This window comes from Calonectris borealis, chromosome 13 (assembly GCF_964195595.1).
Source record: "Calonectris borealis chromosome 13, bCalBor7.hap1.2, whole genome shotgun sequence".
NCBI classification, from domain to species: Eukaryota; Metazoa; Chordata; class Aves; order Procellariiformes; family Procellariidae; genus Calonectris; species Calonectris borealis.
In genome coordinates this window covers 16,600,999-16,618,187 of record NC_134324.1, presented here as the reverse complement: position 1 = coordinate 16,618,187, position 17,189 = coordinate 16,600,999, and the positions used below count along the sequence as shown (strand labels likewise).

Here is a 17,189-nt window from a genome sequence, read left to right as displayed (position 1 = left end):
ACAGAGATGCACCAGTGGGCACTGGAATGACATTTGTCCTCGTGCTTTTTGTATGTATAGCTCTCTATGCAGCCTTTAGTCACATTCCCCTTGGAGGTTTGCTTGCCATTCTTTGCATCTCCACTGACCATTAAACATTTTCAAGTAATATGTAAGTCTTAAAATATTACATGTTTATTGTTGAGTAGTTGCCTCCCATAGACCTGATGCATGGGGGTGAGAGCGTGCCCAGTGACCTAGGATGTGGATCATTTATCTGGAACTTGTTTTATCAAAACTATGAAGTTTCATATAGCATCTTTCTTTGGGGCAGTGCTTTGAGCATGTTTGGTGTATTTTTGTGAAAAAGAAATTGCATTCTCAGATCAGAAAACTTGTCTGTGTTTGATAGTAGCTGATACTGAAAGACTCAGGTCCCACACAGATCACCAGGAGGCTATTCTGCTTCCCATCAGCTGGTATAAACTCTGATGAAAGTGGGGAAAGGCAGCACTGCAGACTCTGAAAATGGGTCGTCCTGCCAGAGATTTCTATGGATGCTACTTTTTTTGTTAATTCTTTTAAATCCTTTTCCTCAAATAAGAAGACAAATTTCATGGGATAACTATCTCCGTAATTTCTTAAAGCACTGTCTTTCATCAGAAGATTTACATTTTCTTGATCTTTGGTCATGAGGCAGGATAAACAGTAGTGAGTGTATCTATGGTTTCTTTACATGCTTATATTATGTCTGCTTTTATTCATTTTTCTGCTTGTCCAACCAATAATGACATGGTTTGGCCCAATTTTTTCTTAGCAATGCTACATGTGCTTAGTGAATAATACAATTGAAAACTTCTTCAGTGGTAAAATGAAAAAAATAATAGCAAAACCTGGTGGAATATATTTTGCAGCTTTTTGAGGCAAATTAGAGACAAAAAACCTACATAAATATTGCATGAACATTTTATGAAAAGGTTTTCCTTGTCAAGTATAGTAACATTTTTCATCATTGTAGCAAGCTTTGGAAGCCAGGGTGCTAATCCAAAGAATGCATCAGAATTAATAGGCTGGATGGGGCAGGGTGAAACCTACTCATTAACCCCCTACAGAGAGAAATCAATTGGCAAGAGATGACTTAACAGAAGTTACATGTTTCTTACTTGTGAATGTCGTTAATCTAAAAAACTTACAATTGAAATTCTGTCTAAAAATTGTTTGTGGTATGGCAGCTTTGAAATTGTAATGGTCCTGCTGAACATCAAAGCAGGCTGAGCTGTTACACTGTGCAACATCTAATCATGTCCCACATACAAGTTTTAAATGGTTTCTACTGCCTTTGAGACTTCAAGTGAAATAAATTTTTAACGTTGATCTTCAGTAGCTCTGTCCTCTCTGAAAAACGGCACAGGAATGTTTGGTCTGTAACAAAGGTTTTGACTCAGGGCTATCTCAGGGCACAGGTAAGCCATGGAGTTGCTTGAAACAGCAAACTAAGAGAGGTGGCAAAACGGCACAGCTCCTCCTTCGCCAGGTTGTGGTGTGCACTGGCTGGAGGCTGCTGTTGGGCTTGGAGACGGCTTTTCCCAACCCCAAAAGAGCACCCATTGTTTTGCCTAGATATAGTACCATAGGTGCTTAATACCTAGTTCAGCTGGCATTCCTTGTCCACAATAATTCTCTTTTGATACACTGTCTATATTTAATATGAGGGTTTTAGTTTCAGAGAATAATGGATTGCTTTGAGTTTTATTAAAACAACGCCTAAAATCCACTCCACGATAATTCATATTGCTGGGGTTGTGCTGTGGTGCAGTAGTTCACTGTGCAAGAGTGGTCAGATTGATCATGGAGTATTAATTGGTTGTGGACTGCAGGCTTTTGGTACTCTGGCTTCAGGTTGACAAGAATGATAGCTTTCATTTGCATGCAAAGTCTCCAGCTGTCCCTTCAAGATGGATGATGGGATCTGGCTTCATCCGTCACCACTTCTTTACTTTTTTATAAGACAGAAAGAAAAAAGAATTAAAAAAGCCAAAAGATAAAATGTCATAAAATGTTCTTTTGCAGATCTCCTTGAAATAGAGGGTAATTTCAAGCATCTTATTTCTGCTCAGAGTCCAAGAGAAACATTTTGAGTGCAGATGAAATGATGTGTCCTTTGTGTTAAATACACTCCATTCATTAAATAAAGCACACTCCATTTGAGATTTTCATGAATTATAGTGCAGGGAAATGTAATTTACATTTAGTAACAATTTAGTACACTTTTTTCTCTACTTCAGAAGAAACTCATGCTTGTTTCATAAAAGAAAGCTGCATGATCCACATTTAGGAAAGGAATAAAATGCTCATGCATAATCTAATCCAATCTGTGAAATTTAGAAATGCAGTGAAAAGAAAGGTGTGTTGGCAACTGTAGGAGTAAGGAAACTTGATGGCATCAGTACAGTGAGAGCCCTGCTAACACAGAATTCTACTTTCCACCACCCACCTTGCAATGACTCTAGGGACAGCACTGATAGTAACCCATACCATCAGTGTCACTGAATGTTTCACATCAGGAGATGCATAACAGTCAGCTGCCACTGACATTTAACATGTGTATTGCAGTAGTGTTAAGTGTTCAGCCCTGTTGTAATTACTTTGTGATGGGCACCTTGTGGGATTTTGCCATCTGTGCTTCAGTACTGTGCAATCTATGCTATTGTTTCTATCCCACTTCACTGGAGTCCTCCTAAGTCATATTCTGTTGCATAAGTTCCACCAGAATCTCACCATTTAATTTTCTACAGCCCTACATGACGTGATTGCCTTGTAAGGAGCAGGAAGAAGGTCCTGCACAAATCTGAAAACTAGAGGATCCCAAACCCAAAATCTAGTTCATTTCTACTTTTCTTAACATTTCCATGAATTCAGCAGAGTTCATCTAGTACCTGATGCTCCTGCTTTTCTCTCCAAAGCAGTTTGGCTATCTCCATGCATTCTGATAGCATCCTATGTGCAGTAGCTGAAAACATCTTAGGTGAGAAGACTGGAAGCAAAACTTCTTGTTTAGAGATGATTTCGCACCTGGAATTGCCAGCTGCTGTTACTAGTTTTAAACAGTTACCATGGGCTGCGAGATCATGCCTACAGCAGAAGCTGTTGGAGCAGCTGGCAAGAACAGGACAGACACAGCTAGTGTTTAGAATTTTGACTGCTCTCAAAGTCAAGGAGGCTACAGTCATGGCCAGCTTCTTCTTGGTGCCAGTAGTATGACCTGTCAAACGCAGGTCTGTTCCAAGTCATTGAGGACTTAATGGGTTAGAATCAAAACCATCAGTAATGATCCAAGAGCATTTGAGTGCCTCAAAATTCATTTCCCTTGCGAGCTGCATTTCAGCATGGACACAGCATCTTCCTTAAAACTGTGATTGTGTTGTCCGTCTTTCTATGTCATAAAAAGAATTCATGTGATGAATTCAAATTATTTACTGCTGATGTAAAAATGCTAAACTCCTTGCAGAAAATTGCGCCATAGTGGCAGACCAAACAGTGCATTAAGGCACTCCTGATCCTAGGTAGAGTTTTCAGAAAGTGATATTCGTGGTGATGGTGGCAGAGGGGAAGGCATCCAGTTGCTGTATCGTTTCACCCTATTGTCCCAAAAGATGCATTTCCTGCTCGAATAGTAATAAATAGAGAAAAACTCTTTGTCCCTGGTTAATGACTCCTGGCTTCCACACAAGTTCTGAGCTTATTGAGTTTGAGTTTAATGAGAATATGTGTTCAGTGTTTATTTCAAAGGTGGAGACATTTATCCTTTGACAACATTTTGTTGCAATGGGATAAATGGGCTGCTGTTTCTGTTACAGCAAATGACGGATGGAGGTGCAATCATTTTGTCAGCTTGATACTGTGGTGAAGGAAAGGCAGCACAATAGCTGAATGCTGAAAAAGTGTGTTTTGACTGACTGGTAGAACACAATACAATACAGCTAATCAGGAAACAGTGTCCCCATATAAACGCAGCCTCACAAAGCTGCATTTTTATGAATGAGTTGCTTTATGTGGTTTTCCACTGCTTTTCACCTTGTGTGGTAATTTACTGCTGTGCCAAGAAAATGAAAAGCATTCATTCTGATCTGGTAGCGGGACTTGCTGGTGAACGTGTGTTAGAGGCTCAGTCCACAAAGTATACTTATTACAAGTCCAGGTGGGAACCCTTGGCTCTTTAGACAAGCTTTTAACTCTGCAAGTGCACAGTTTAGTCCCTGGCAGCCAAGACTATAGCTGTCACATTTACATTTACATCTGCACAATTGGCTCACACATTTGCTTAGGTGTAAGCAGCAACATAAAAGATAAAGCAGTAGCAGGTCAGGCCTGACGCATTTTACTGTCAGCCATTGAGAAACCTGTTGGCACAAGCTGGGATTTCAGATGACCCAAAGAGAGTTAGGTACATATTTTTTAAAAGGTGTGATGCTGAACTTCTCTTAGCAATATGTGCCCTCTGGTTAATGCATTGATTTAGTGTTTTGCACGCAGTTAGTTCCATCTTCATGTAGGGTGTGAAAGTTGCGATGTCACTGCCAAGATTTTTAGATGCCAAAGTAGATCTAAGCCATGCCTGGAAGCATGTGTATTTGAACTAGGAGTGAACAAAAACTTAACTTTGGGTATGAGCTAGTTTCAGATTAAGGATTTGGCATGCTGTTATTTGCCCCAGAGGATGCTATTCAAACAGATTGGTTCTGCTGTCAAAAGGTTAGCCAGATTCTTGATTGAATGATGCTAGAGGCTCTGTGTTAATTAATGGTGGGAAAATGCCAGATCCTTTGATTGAAGGAAGTAGGTTGGCATGTAATTGTCTCATAGAAGACTTGAAACAATTCCATTAGATTCCCTGCATTCTGCTTCATATTTGGATAATTGTTCCTTTCATCATTGCAAATTACATGAGCAAATGTCCAGGAGGTACATTGATAGAACAGCAAATGTACCTTGGGTGGTTATCACAAGAGTAGTAAAAGTCATTATCCACAGCAGCAAACCTTCCCCAGCTTTTGACCAGTTGTTAGCCACGTGTGAATTAACATTTTTAGTCTTCTGCCTTGATCTGCCTTAGAAGAGTTATCTGGTCTGGAAAACATTCCAGCTGTGCTGAGTCACAAGAAAGAGGCCCTTTGGATCATAAGCAGCTGGATTTCAGCACATGACCCTGGTGCTGACTGGCTTCACACTGGTAGCAGTTCAGGTCCTTGGAGCACAGGTGATGCCTGTTGGCTTAGCGCATGCCTTTGCATGGCACAGGGGCAAGGTGATCTGCACTAAATTCAGAAGTTGTGTTTAGCTGAGCCCCTCAAAAATTGCAGTAAGAGACTTGTGTTCATTGTAGCAACAGCTTGGGCTGTCTGTTTCTCACCATCGTTGCTGTAAAAGAAGTCTGACTGGAGTGGGGAGGGTACTGTGAGGCTGCTGCAGAGGGAAGGTAGGAAATAGTGTAGGGAAATAGAGCAGAGTCAAATACCGAACTATGAGGGAACTGGTGCTTCCTGAGGTGCCTGGTAGTTTTTCTAACTGGTTATCATTGCTTATCCCTAAGTAATGATATCCTAAGGCTGTTTGTTTTCAACTGCTTTGAGCTTTTTTAGGAGAACTCATTAGTGTGTCAGATATATGTTTGAATACGGAATGAGAGATTTTTTGAAACAGTAAGGTTGTAATGGGAAAAAATGAACATCTAGGCTCTTACGCTGGCACTTAGAAGCAGGAGCTGCTCCTTCAAGGCTGTTGTCTTCTTCAGTTGGTCCTGAATCTAGACATTGCCCTGTGCAGCAAGTCATGCTCTCCCTTGTCTGCTAAAATCACTGTGTAAATAATTGGAGAGACCAAATCTTTTGCAGGTCTCTCCTCTGCTTTTCTGAGGCACTTCTCCTGGGACAACATATTCCTTGTGCCTATGAAAAACAGAGAATAAAAGTATCATGTGTTCTGGGAAAGAAAACGCACCTGGATGAACAGTTACAGAGGATCAGATCAGTGTATTGATTTGTACAACACTGTGCCTTTAAATCTCTTGTGGAAAAAGCCCATGACAAGTGTTGCTGAAATCACAGCAATTTGATTATTGTTTTAAAGTTTCTGTATTACTTTCTAATGGGATGAATATAAGCACAGGAGGAAACAGCACTTTAAGCAGTCTTCTAGCAGTCTGGCTGCCAACCAGCCTCTGGCCACGTCCACCACGCTCTTATGGGAGGCACATGCATTGCCAAGTGCCTCTGGGTAAAGAAATGTCTTTCCAGCTTGTCATCCAGCACCTGTGACTTCAAGCGATGCCCCAGGTAGCGTGCCTGGTGTTACCCTGGGACAAAGCACAGAAGCCCTGTGTGAGCCCTCCTCTCAATCTTAATTCAGCAGTGTACTGTATCAGCTGATACTTGCATAAACAAACGCAGCCAAAGCTGTCCCAGCCTGTTCATGGGATAAAATCCTAGAATGGTAAGTAAAGGTGAAGAAACCCCTTAGTGTGCTACATTGTCACCTAGTATCTTGCAAAGGTAGGTCTATCTGTGTGGTCGCAGGAATTGTTGCTTTGGGGAACTAATATCATCCTTGTTCTAGTGGCTTCACCATGTAAGTATGGCTGCCCAGAGCAGCCCAGGAGCATGGCATGTTCCAAGGAGGTCTGAGAAGGAAAAAGTAGACAGCTCTATCCCAGCTGTTCCTGTGACAGTTAATGAGGTATATTCATATTTCTTTGCAGAAGTACTGCTGTACCTTTAATAATAGGAAGAGTGATTGCACTGCATTTAGTTGTTTTAATTTAAAGTGATTTTCTGGGAGGTGAAGTAAGAGTTAGATGAGAACGCAGAATACTGTTAGCTTTATTAAAGACATGTTGATACAGTAATGCTGTATCAATGCTTTCCCTTCTAGTGAGGCTGGAAATCAGAATGCAGCACATCTATAAAACTGTTCTGAGAATTAAAGAAACTTCTCTTAGAGGAATGGGCATTTGAATAAAGGTTGTTTATGGACTTCTGCGTACAGAGATAATGAAAGATTAGAATCCCTCGTAGCTGAGAATATCTTATACTGCCGTACTGTTTAAGAAGGACCAAAAGTGAATTTCATAAGGTTAATAAGTGATCTGATGTCTAACCTCTAAAATAAGAATGGCTTTTGTTTTCTGTAAACACATATGACATTGAAGAGCCAGTTTTGAGTCCAGATTCAAAATCCCTTTGGGCCATTTCAGTTCCTATGTAAAGAGCTCTGACAGGCTGCCGGTTCATTATAATGATTACTCTCCAAAAACAGTATGGCAAAATATAACCGTTCAAAATGTGACACACAGGAGCAATTTTAGAAAACATTTAAAGACTGCAGGTAATGTTAAGGGAAACAGGGGGAAGCCCTGGTCAGATTGGGTTGCAAGGGGTGCAGGTAGGAATAAGATATGAAAAGAACATTAAGCAAGGAAAGCCTGAGCACACTGGCACAGCATGGATGCAGCTACCCCAGCAAGTTTTCTCCATATCCTACAATGCACACAGAGTACAACTTAGTACCAGAGATGAAAAATAAGAATACAAGAAAAGCCTAAAGGTAGCAACAAAAGCCCACCCCCCCCATCCCCCCCCCCATCAAATTTCCATCCAAAAGAAGATTTACCTGGTATATCAAGTTGTTTAGAATTGCATTCTCAAGCTGATCTCTTTCTCCATTTCAGCCTTCACTTTACTTATGAGGTCTTGTGTGTGTGCGCTGAGCTTTAAACACATCATAATGTCTCCTGAAGGAGTCCTGTAAAGGGTCGGTGAGAGTGTTGCTTGTTCTGACCTAGTCTGGACAAAGGGCTCGATTCTGTTAGTACTGGGGTTAAATCCCAAAACCCCTTTGTAGCCACTGTGACCTTTCCACTCCCTCCAGCACATTTTGCAGCAGGACTGTGTGGAAGCTGCAGCAAATACCTGCATGTCACTGGCGGTAGCCGTTCTCTTCTCTCTGTGCTGAGCATCTGGGGTATTCCTGCATTTAGATACAGGCCAAATGTGTTACCTTCCTAAGAATTTTGAATTGTGCACTTTAGGCCAAAATGCATTTTCTAGAGATTTTTGGCTCGTTCTTTTAAGAAGTTACTGACCTCAGTTGCACAGAGGCAGTTAAGAACATGGTTAAATTTTTAATACCTTTGTAGTACTTCCTTTTCCTGTCTCCTTCCAGCAGGCAGTCTGAGGAAGTCTGCCTAGCCAGTATAAAAACCAATAAAGAAACCAAACCAAAATTGCAGAAAAGCAATATTGTCAGGTTGTGACTTGAGAGGTGAGGTTCCCCTCAGCAGATGCCAGGGCCAGACTATCTCTAATTTTCTGTGATAGTTGAGAGAAAATGGCAAGCAATACCTGTGAAGAGGTCCTTCTTACGGCTGGCAGCGGGTTACAGTTCAATTAATGTAAATCTAGTCTAGTTGCTCTTGCTTCTTGCTAACTTATTATTTATTGACGGGGTTTTCATGTGAGGAATTAGAGTATAAGAAAAGTAAGTATACACGTTGAACAGAAAAATGTCAGTACTGAAAATGTACTCTCACTCTCATGTTCCCCCTTACCAAATGTTCTGGCTATCAGCACATTGGGACTTCCTGCAGAATGTACTTTTTTTCTGGAGTGTTGGAATGAGCTTTGCTCGAAGCAGGTGTGACCTAAGTGAGAAACTTACTGTTTGAATTAGGGTGGGATTTGTGGAGAAGCTGGAAAAATAGTTATCCATCTCCCCTTGGATGCAATGGGATTTTATAAGGAAGAGCATCTCAAAAGCTTTTAGCAATTTAAAAGCTTAAAAAATCATCAGTGGAATGTGTTTCAAAGTCCCTTGGGTTTGATGACCAAAACTCCTACTTAGAATTTTTCAGCTTTGGTTAGGATTGAAATTCCTTAAAAAGCAAGTAGTTAGACCATACTTACACATGTAGGCTTGGCAGTACTTTCTTACTATTCTCTAATGACATTCAGATGACTTAGGTGCATTAGCACAGCAAACTAATTATTTGTTTCTGTCAGAAATTTTCTACTCGCAGGCTAATCCCCAAATAATGCGATTGTACAGGTAGCCTTGATGTTGCTTCGGGGTCAATCTTGTGACTTTGCATTGGATGAGCATTTTTGAGCTGCTGAATTCTCATTACAGAATTTCCCATTTATCTTTCATTCTGAACCCTGCGTGTGGTTTTAGTCTTAATAACATGCTGTTTAAATCACTTCGGAGATTCCTGTGTTGTCCTTGTGGGCAAACTGTACAAGGAGTTCTTACAAACACACATGATTTCGATCTGAAATGTTGGCTGCTGACTTGTTACTGAAATGCCTGTTTTGTGATAAGCAAAGCATGTCTGTAGCATCACTGGAAGGAACTCCATTTTCATTTAAATGGAACTGGGGAAGTGGATTGTGCTGACAATCAATTCTTGAGTTTAAAATAATAGTGGCAACTGTAAAGCAGAATCGAACAAGTATTTCTTTAACACAGTTTATAATTTTCTGTAGATGTGGATGTAAAAGTGTTTTGTAGGTTCACTATATATTTGGGTTTTTTGGTGGTAGCAGAATTCAGCTACCTCCAATTTTACGCAGCTGTCAGTTGATAGCTGGTTATCAGAGCCACATTAGTGAAACGTGTGACGGCTGCACCTCTGCTTCAGCCACTCAGCCAGCTTGTTTTAAAGCCCTGGGGAAGGTGTGTTGAACCATTGACTCATGCTGAAGCAGACGGGGAGGAGAGGTGTCCTCTCAGCATGCCAATGGCTCAGCCTGAGCTGGGAGCGTAGGCCAGGAGCTTGCAGAGCTCAAGCTCCCTCTGCTTGGTTCAGGGAGACCTGCTGCCCCAGCCATGGGCAACTTTCAGCTTGAGCTACCAAACTGCCAGATAGACTTGTTTCCTATCAAATCAGTAAGTGCTGGGGCTTCTGAGGAGATCAGGGCAATTTTGCCTTAGTCTTTTATTGAAAAATGCAAATTCATTTTACAAACTCAGATCAAATAATTTCAGGTGATGAAATGTAACTGGAAAAGTTTTGAAGTAATTTTGAAATGTTTAATTTCATGTGGCACAAGATGCTGTATTTGATTAAAACCAGTTCTCCCCATTTCCAGGAATACTCAGTCATTTATTTCAAGCTAGCCCCAACTTACAAAACCTATTTGCACAGCCTGGCACTAAGCTCTCAAACCGGGTCGTGAAGCCTGCATCTGTAGCTGTGCTTTTCAGTAGCAGTATTATCTGTGAGTGTCTGTCCCAGTGGCTGGAGCAGTCACCTGGTGGGACTGGGCTGGGGTAACGTTTCCTGCTCTCAGATGGAGATACTTCTGTATAGCAGAAGGCAGGGTCCCCACTCAGGCTTTGAGAAGAGCATCCAGGTGCCTCACCCGGTTGGGTGGGAATGTCAGCTAGGTGTGAAGCTCCTGGGGTTCATCAGACAAAATTCTGTGCAAGTTTTCTTTGAGCATCTAAGTACTGTTTTGGGCAAGCATGAAGACATGTTGGGACTGGTCACCCTGAAATAGATTTGGTTGGCATTTCAAATTAATTAAGTGTGTTAACTTTGCAAGGTGAGGATCTAAAATGCTCGATCTAGTTATTATATGTAGATTAAAAGTGAGAAATGGACTTTGTTTTGCTGCTTTTTATTAAAAATTTAGTTCTTAAAATAGCTCATTTCCGTTGAATCAGTGGGCCACCACAGCCACTAGGAAAGCAGTAACACATTGGCCGTGTAACAGCCATATTATGTAATAAATGTTTACATGCCATCAAGTGTACAAACATTTGATTGCTTACATGACAGAGCTTTTCTTTTGCAGTCATTGGTCTCAATTTTTCCATTACATTTTCTCATTTTCTTTTCCAGCTTTACTCACAGACAAACCTCCAAAGCCATTGTTCCCTATGGAGAACCAGCCAACTGTTATAGATGTCCAGCTGGGTAAGTCCCCTTCTGGGAATAACAGATCCTAAACTTCTACTCTGGTAGCAGATGGGAAAAATTGAAAGTGGTAAGAAAGGTTTAGCGGTACGGTTATTACATGCAAATCAATTTGCAGCTTCTCATTTATAACTGTAGAATTTACTGCCATGGCAATTTAAGGGAATGAACTTGTGTAACATCAAGGGATGGCAGTACTAATTGGTTACATTGGGTATTAAATATAAAGCACTGCTGCTCTTTTTAATTTATGATTGATAGAGTAATATATGTCTACGTTGGTGCTGTATTGATCAGTTGACGTTCACCCTATCGAAGACAAATATTCTCATAAAAGAAGTGCTGATTCCTTTAAAAGTTAATGTAAAACAGTGCATTTTCAGGTTGTTCTGAATGCTTACCAGAAAGGGCTTTTGACTAAAATGCTTGTATGCTTTTCTCACTCCTGACATGTATTCTTCTGTGAATGCACATCTCGGAATCTCAGCTGGCAGCCTGTATTTTCTCTCACGTTGAGAAACTCTAATGTTGGAGAGTTCTGCTAGCTTTGGGGAACTGTGGAGCATGTTGGTGCTCGAAGAACGGATTGGCTTTGAAGTTCCAGAGGTTTTTTTCAGTCACTTGAAAATAGATTTCTAATTTTGAGAGGCAGAATTGGAGTTGCTGTTGAGGACTGTGGTGCCATGAGCTTAAATTACAAGAGATGTGTTGCAGATGTGGATTATTCACTCTGTGCTGAAGCTGTGGCATTTTCCTTCTTCTTGAGCTTGACTCTCTTCTTCCTTTTATCCCAAAGTTGGCTAGAATTCAGTGATGGAATGGGATTTAAAAGCAAGCAGGGTCAGAATGAAACATTTTAAGTGGGCTGATAACATTGTGGTAAAGCTGTTTGTTTTTGTGAAACCCTACAGGGTCCTACTGGAGCTGAGTACAAAGGCACATCCTTGTTCCTAAACCAGGTGCCTCGCAATTTCAGTCAATCACTTAAGATGGTATGAAGTATTTAAAAATGGGGCTTGAATTCTTGAATGTGATTGTTGAATCATGGTGAGAATATGAATCATTTGTGACTTTAGCTAATCTTAAAGATTAGCTTTCTCTCATATACCTGAATTGACTCAGGAGTCTGTAAGGGCTTGCACAGGGAAGACAGAAGTCGATCTGGGAAGCAGCCAGTGCCAGATGAATTCCGCAGACAGTTGCATATGTGCATGTTCAGGTTCCCCTCTACAGGACTCGTGTGTCTGTAGTTGAGCAGAAATTGGCTGTAAAAGGGGAAAACACAAAATAGGTCTGAAGCTATAGTCAAAAGCCCAGCGGAATTAACAGCAAAACACAGTCATCAAAGTTTGGATCAGCCCAAAAGGCTGAATTGAGTCTCCTGGTCCAGCTTCTTAAAAGTCAACTTTCTAATGATTTCCTTTGGGAGCAAACTGTCCCTGCATACATCTGTGTAATAAAGGCACTCGAAGAGTGCACATCTTTGTTTCCTGCTTTTTTATTCCATCTTCATTTTCTCTTCCAAGTTCCCCTGTTCCATCAGGACTCTGTTGTTTTTGCACTGAATTTCTTCTTTTTTCTGTGTGAAAACATTTTGTTCTGACTGATTAAAAAGAGGTTTGATTAAAAAAAAAAAGAAAACAAACAAACCCCCTCCTCTCCTTGGGGATACGTCTCAGTAATAGGATTTTGGAATATCTCTAGAGGGAAATATAAGTCTTGCATCTTTATATGCTGGAATGTAATCCATTAGTTGTCCCCTAAGATCAGGGAATTTACATATGGTGCTTTTTTTCTGATATGTTAATGGGTTTGGTTATTGCCACTAAACCATATTCATATTATGTGTAAAAGATTAATGCTTACGGAAGAACCTGAACTTATTTCTTTAACTTACAATGAAGTTCATTGATTTCCCGCTTGATTTTAAATGGCAAACAGATAGAGCTAGAAAATTCTCAGGGAGCACCTTCATCTTGTGGAGGCTACCTGCAGCTTTGGGAGGCTGTGCTGACCTCTGCAATATGCTGCAGACCCTGACTATGTACTAGAGTTTTGCAGGAAAGCGCATCATTTGATTGAAGCAAAGTAACAGAGGAGAAAGTTGTATGTAAGGTCATCTGCTGGAATACTTTTTTGAAATCTTGTTAAGCTCCTAGGAGTTTTGAACAAGTGACATTCTTCAGTATTTTATTAGAAATCAAAGTAAAGTCTCTGTGTTTTACAGGGCCTTTAGCCCATGGAGTCAAATCACCCAATATGCCTGCTTTTTCAGTGGTTGTGCAAGTATGAACGTGCCAGTAAACTACAAAAGAAATGGAATTTAATCCATCTATTTGTTCTGCAGAGATTATTTTAGATTTCTATTGGAAAACTAATCTTTAAAGAAATAGCTGTCTTTGCTCTATAAGCAGAGGAGATTAATAATTATTTACTGTTTTTATCCTTAATGATTAGCACAATGCAATGCAAAATCTTCCAAGAACTCTAGGCAGTGGCCTAACTATTTAGCAGCTTATTTGACCTGATTGCAGGCTTCAGTATTCACCTTTTGGCTTTCAGATTCAAATGAAAATAGATATGCACAATTCTTATTGACAGAGGATAGAAGAGTTCCTTCAGGCTTCAAACATGGCCCAGATCCTGCCTTGTTCTTCTCAAGGAGCATGAATGTACTTTTTGCTTTTTCCGTTTTCCTTTGGAATTTGACAGAGATAAAAATCAACCCCATCAAGGTTAGAGAGAAGCAGAAACTGGAATTTGCTTCTTTCTTGTTTTCTGTATTTGCTTGTGCTGGAGAAACAGAGCCAGAGAGGAGGGTTGACAGGAGAACAAAAGAGCATCCCAGAGGACTAGAGAAATAGTCCAAAACAATATCACTGTCTCGGATGCTTTACCAGGTCAGATAATCACTTCATCTCAGGGCCGACCTAGAAAATAATGACAGAATTTTTTTTATTGTTCATTTGCTGCTTCCTTTTCATAAAAAGAAAACTAAAAAAAACCCTTTTTATTTGTTTTTTAGCTCTTTGCATTGGGGTCAGCATAGTAACAGTTCTTGACTGCATAGTATGCAGCACATTTAATCTTATTATATCTTGGTTTTAACAAATGATGTTTATTCGTACTATATAGTATATGTTTTTGGAAATATATGACATTAATCTGATAATATCATGTTCTTCCTGAAAAAATATATCCCTGAGTTGTCTTTATGATGTTAAAATCAAATTTGATAGTATGAGCCAAAATATATGTAGGTCTTCTGCCCAGGAGATGGCGTGGCTTTAGCAGAAGGCCCTTAAGATTGCTTTTGAAGAGTTTGTACTCCTACATAAGTCTGTACTCCTACAAACTCCGTTTGTAAAATGTGACTGTCTTCCATGTAAAGCTCTGAATGTGAATTTATTAAAGCTTATGCCAGTGTGATTCAAAGTAGTTGTTCAAAGACCCCTTTTTTTAGAGCAGGAGCTTGCTGTTGCTTTGATTGACCATATAAAGCTAAGCATGTATATGGATTGTTCATACCAAATCCCTGAGGTTAGAGAACTCCTTATGTGATTTAGAAAAGTAAACATCAAAACCCCAGTCAGAAGTCTTGAGGCTGTGGTGCAGTAAGTTTTAAAGATCTGTTATCTATTTTCACATACAGCTGTTCTGACAGTAAGTGGAGCGTGCTGTGCTGTAAGTCTTTGGATGTTGGTACATCCCTCTGCTGATTTCTTGATTTACTTTTTAAATTCTTTTCCAGCTAACTTTTTCACTCTTAGTGCTTTGCAAACATGGAAAGAAAGATAATCAATCCTTTGTGTTTTGATTACATGATTACAGAATAGGTTTCTTCTCTGAACTAGCTCCTTTGCACAATTCTGGTAGCACCAAGGAGCCAAAATCTGATGGATAGGTAGGTAGCTGTGAGTTACTGCACTGCCAGCACTCAGCTGGTGTAAAAGCAGCATTGCAAAGGCATAAGCATTTGCAGAAGAAAGGAAGCACTGTTGTGCTCTGCTGATTCTTGGCTGGACCAGTTTCTATAAGGATCTTGTAGGAGCTGTATCTAGCTAGTCTATCTGTAAGCAGCTTCCAGAGTCATCTAGCTTGCACCATGGCTGCTATTTCACGTGTTCCACAGCGTATCAAAAAGTTAAAAATACAATATCAAAATAGAAGCTAAGTCTGTCTGTTAATTCTGTACCATGTATTACAGTGACTGCAATGTTAAATTAGTCTTTTCCTTATGAATGAGTTAGTTGAGACTGGAATGAATGTTTGCATGTTTGTGTCTATATTAATTGAATATATCATTTATGTGTCATTTGCTTTTCAACTATGTACTGGTTTTATTTTCAGGCATTTACTTAAGAAATGTAGCAGTCTTAGAAAACAAAACAACAAACACCTTTGTTAATTCATTTACTGAACAGGGAAAATGTCAAGGGGTTTAACTCACTTGTCATGGTAGTTTCTCTGCTTCTCAAGATGCTGAGGAAAGGAAACACGTAGTTTATGAGGATTCTCATTTTTCCTAGTAGCTGACCTGTTCAGAAAGATTTTGTTCCTAGAAGATTTAACATTGCAATTTCTTGGGACTAGTTATTAAGCAGATCGATAAAGCTACTGTGGAACAAGTGCAAGGGAATATACGAAGTTACATCTGCTGGCAGGTATGGGAATAGGATAAAAATAGTTTTAAAAAAAAAAAAAGGTCCTTTTTGTTTGAGGCACTGGCTGGAAGGAGTCATTTGGGAAGTGAAAATGTCATTTTTAAGATACTACAGTCACTGTCCACAGTCTTAATTTTCATTAAGACCCCACTTCTCTTCTTAAAAATAAATAGTAATGATTAAAAAAAAAAATCTGCAAGATCTTTTGGAGACATCAATTTCATACCAAGCCTGTCTATTCAAGACAATCCAGCAGTGTCTGTCATTACTGACTTGCTGATTAAATCATGCTTTCTTCATATTTAAAGATACAGGTATTTGATAAACATCTTAGTTGAATGGGATGGTGATCTTGGACAAAAAACAATACAGAAATTTTGAGCTCTAAAGTAATTCAAAAAGAGCAAGTGATTTGAAAGTGAGCTCGGGAAGGAATTCTCATTAGTGTGTTTGCAGTGTGAAAAGAGCACTGATAGTCTTCTGTGGTCAGGCCTCCAAGTGTCGTGCGCGTGCCTTTTGATTTGCTCTTTGATTAAATGATCACATATGTGACTACTCAGGCATGTATGAAAAACAGGTATCTTGGATGTTGGTAGCTACATGCTACCCTTCCGCCTTTCTTTCCCTCAGCTCCCACCAGGCATTCTCCAGCCTACGGCTTAGCAGGGGCTCTCAGATGGAGATCTGGGTTTCTGTGAGCTGTGCCAAATCCGGAGCTTTGCCCCTCTCTGAAGGCAGTAGCCCTCTCTCCCTGTGCTGCTCCTGCTCCCTCTTCTCAGCTGGGACAGCACAGAAGAGACAAACCTTGAGGAATCAGAGGTGATCTGACCCAAATGGGCCCTGAGTGAGCAAAGAGGCTAAATTGGGAGAAAGATGAAGCTGAGACCAAGACGGGATGTCTGAGGGGGGTAAAATTAAAGCTTAGAGGGCAAGGAGGAGACAGGGCTGCAGATTTTTTTTTTTTTAATATTTTTTTTTTCTCCCTGCTTTTTCTGTTGAGATTTGCAGCTCTTGTCACTCTGTGTGAAATGTTGTGGGAGCCCAAATACACATTTGCAAGGAATTCTCAGAGCCCAGTGGGCTCGGAAACCTGCTGGGCTTCCACAGCTGATGCCCGAGTCGCCACAGAACACATTCAGACTGACTCTTCTGAAAGCTGATAGTCTGGTTAGATTCTGGAGGATTTTCCTGGGAATGTCTTGTATAGAGACTATTGGCCATCAAATCGGACATCCCTTCTCTTAGGGTGAAAAGAAGGGGGATGGAAGGAAGGAAATATCTTTTTTCCCCATTCTCTTCACCCATTCTGTGAGAATGCCTGACGTTTTTGACATAGATCCCTCCCCCCTTCCTGTCTTCCAAAATTAAAAAGCTCTAATTAAGATAATTAACTAATATCTCAGCTTTGATTTCACCTAACAGATCAATCAGTACAAAATCATAAGCATATGAAATCAGAGCCTTATAAAAACCAGCCTCGATAGGAGATCGATAGGCTTGGGGAAGAGTGGCTGGAAAGCTGCCCAGAGGAAAAGGACCTGGGGGTGCTGGTTGACAGCCGGCTGAACATGAGC

General features: G+C 40.3%; 1 protein-coding gene across 1 annotated transcript in view; it reads left to right on the top strand.

The window, feature by feature from the left end:
- Positions 1 to 17,189, top strand: part of IL1RAPL2 (interleukin 1 receptor accessory protein like 2) — a 391,471-nt gene that overhangs the window by 269,164 nt on the left and 105,118 nt on the right. The window contains exon 6 of the mRNA XM_075162335.1: positions 10,877 to 10,951. Coding sequence (XP_075018436.1) covers positions 10,877 to 10,951 — 75 coding nt within the window. The remainder of the gene's footprint in view (positions 1 to 10,876; positions 10,952 to 17,189) is intronic.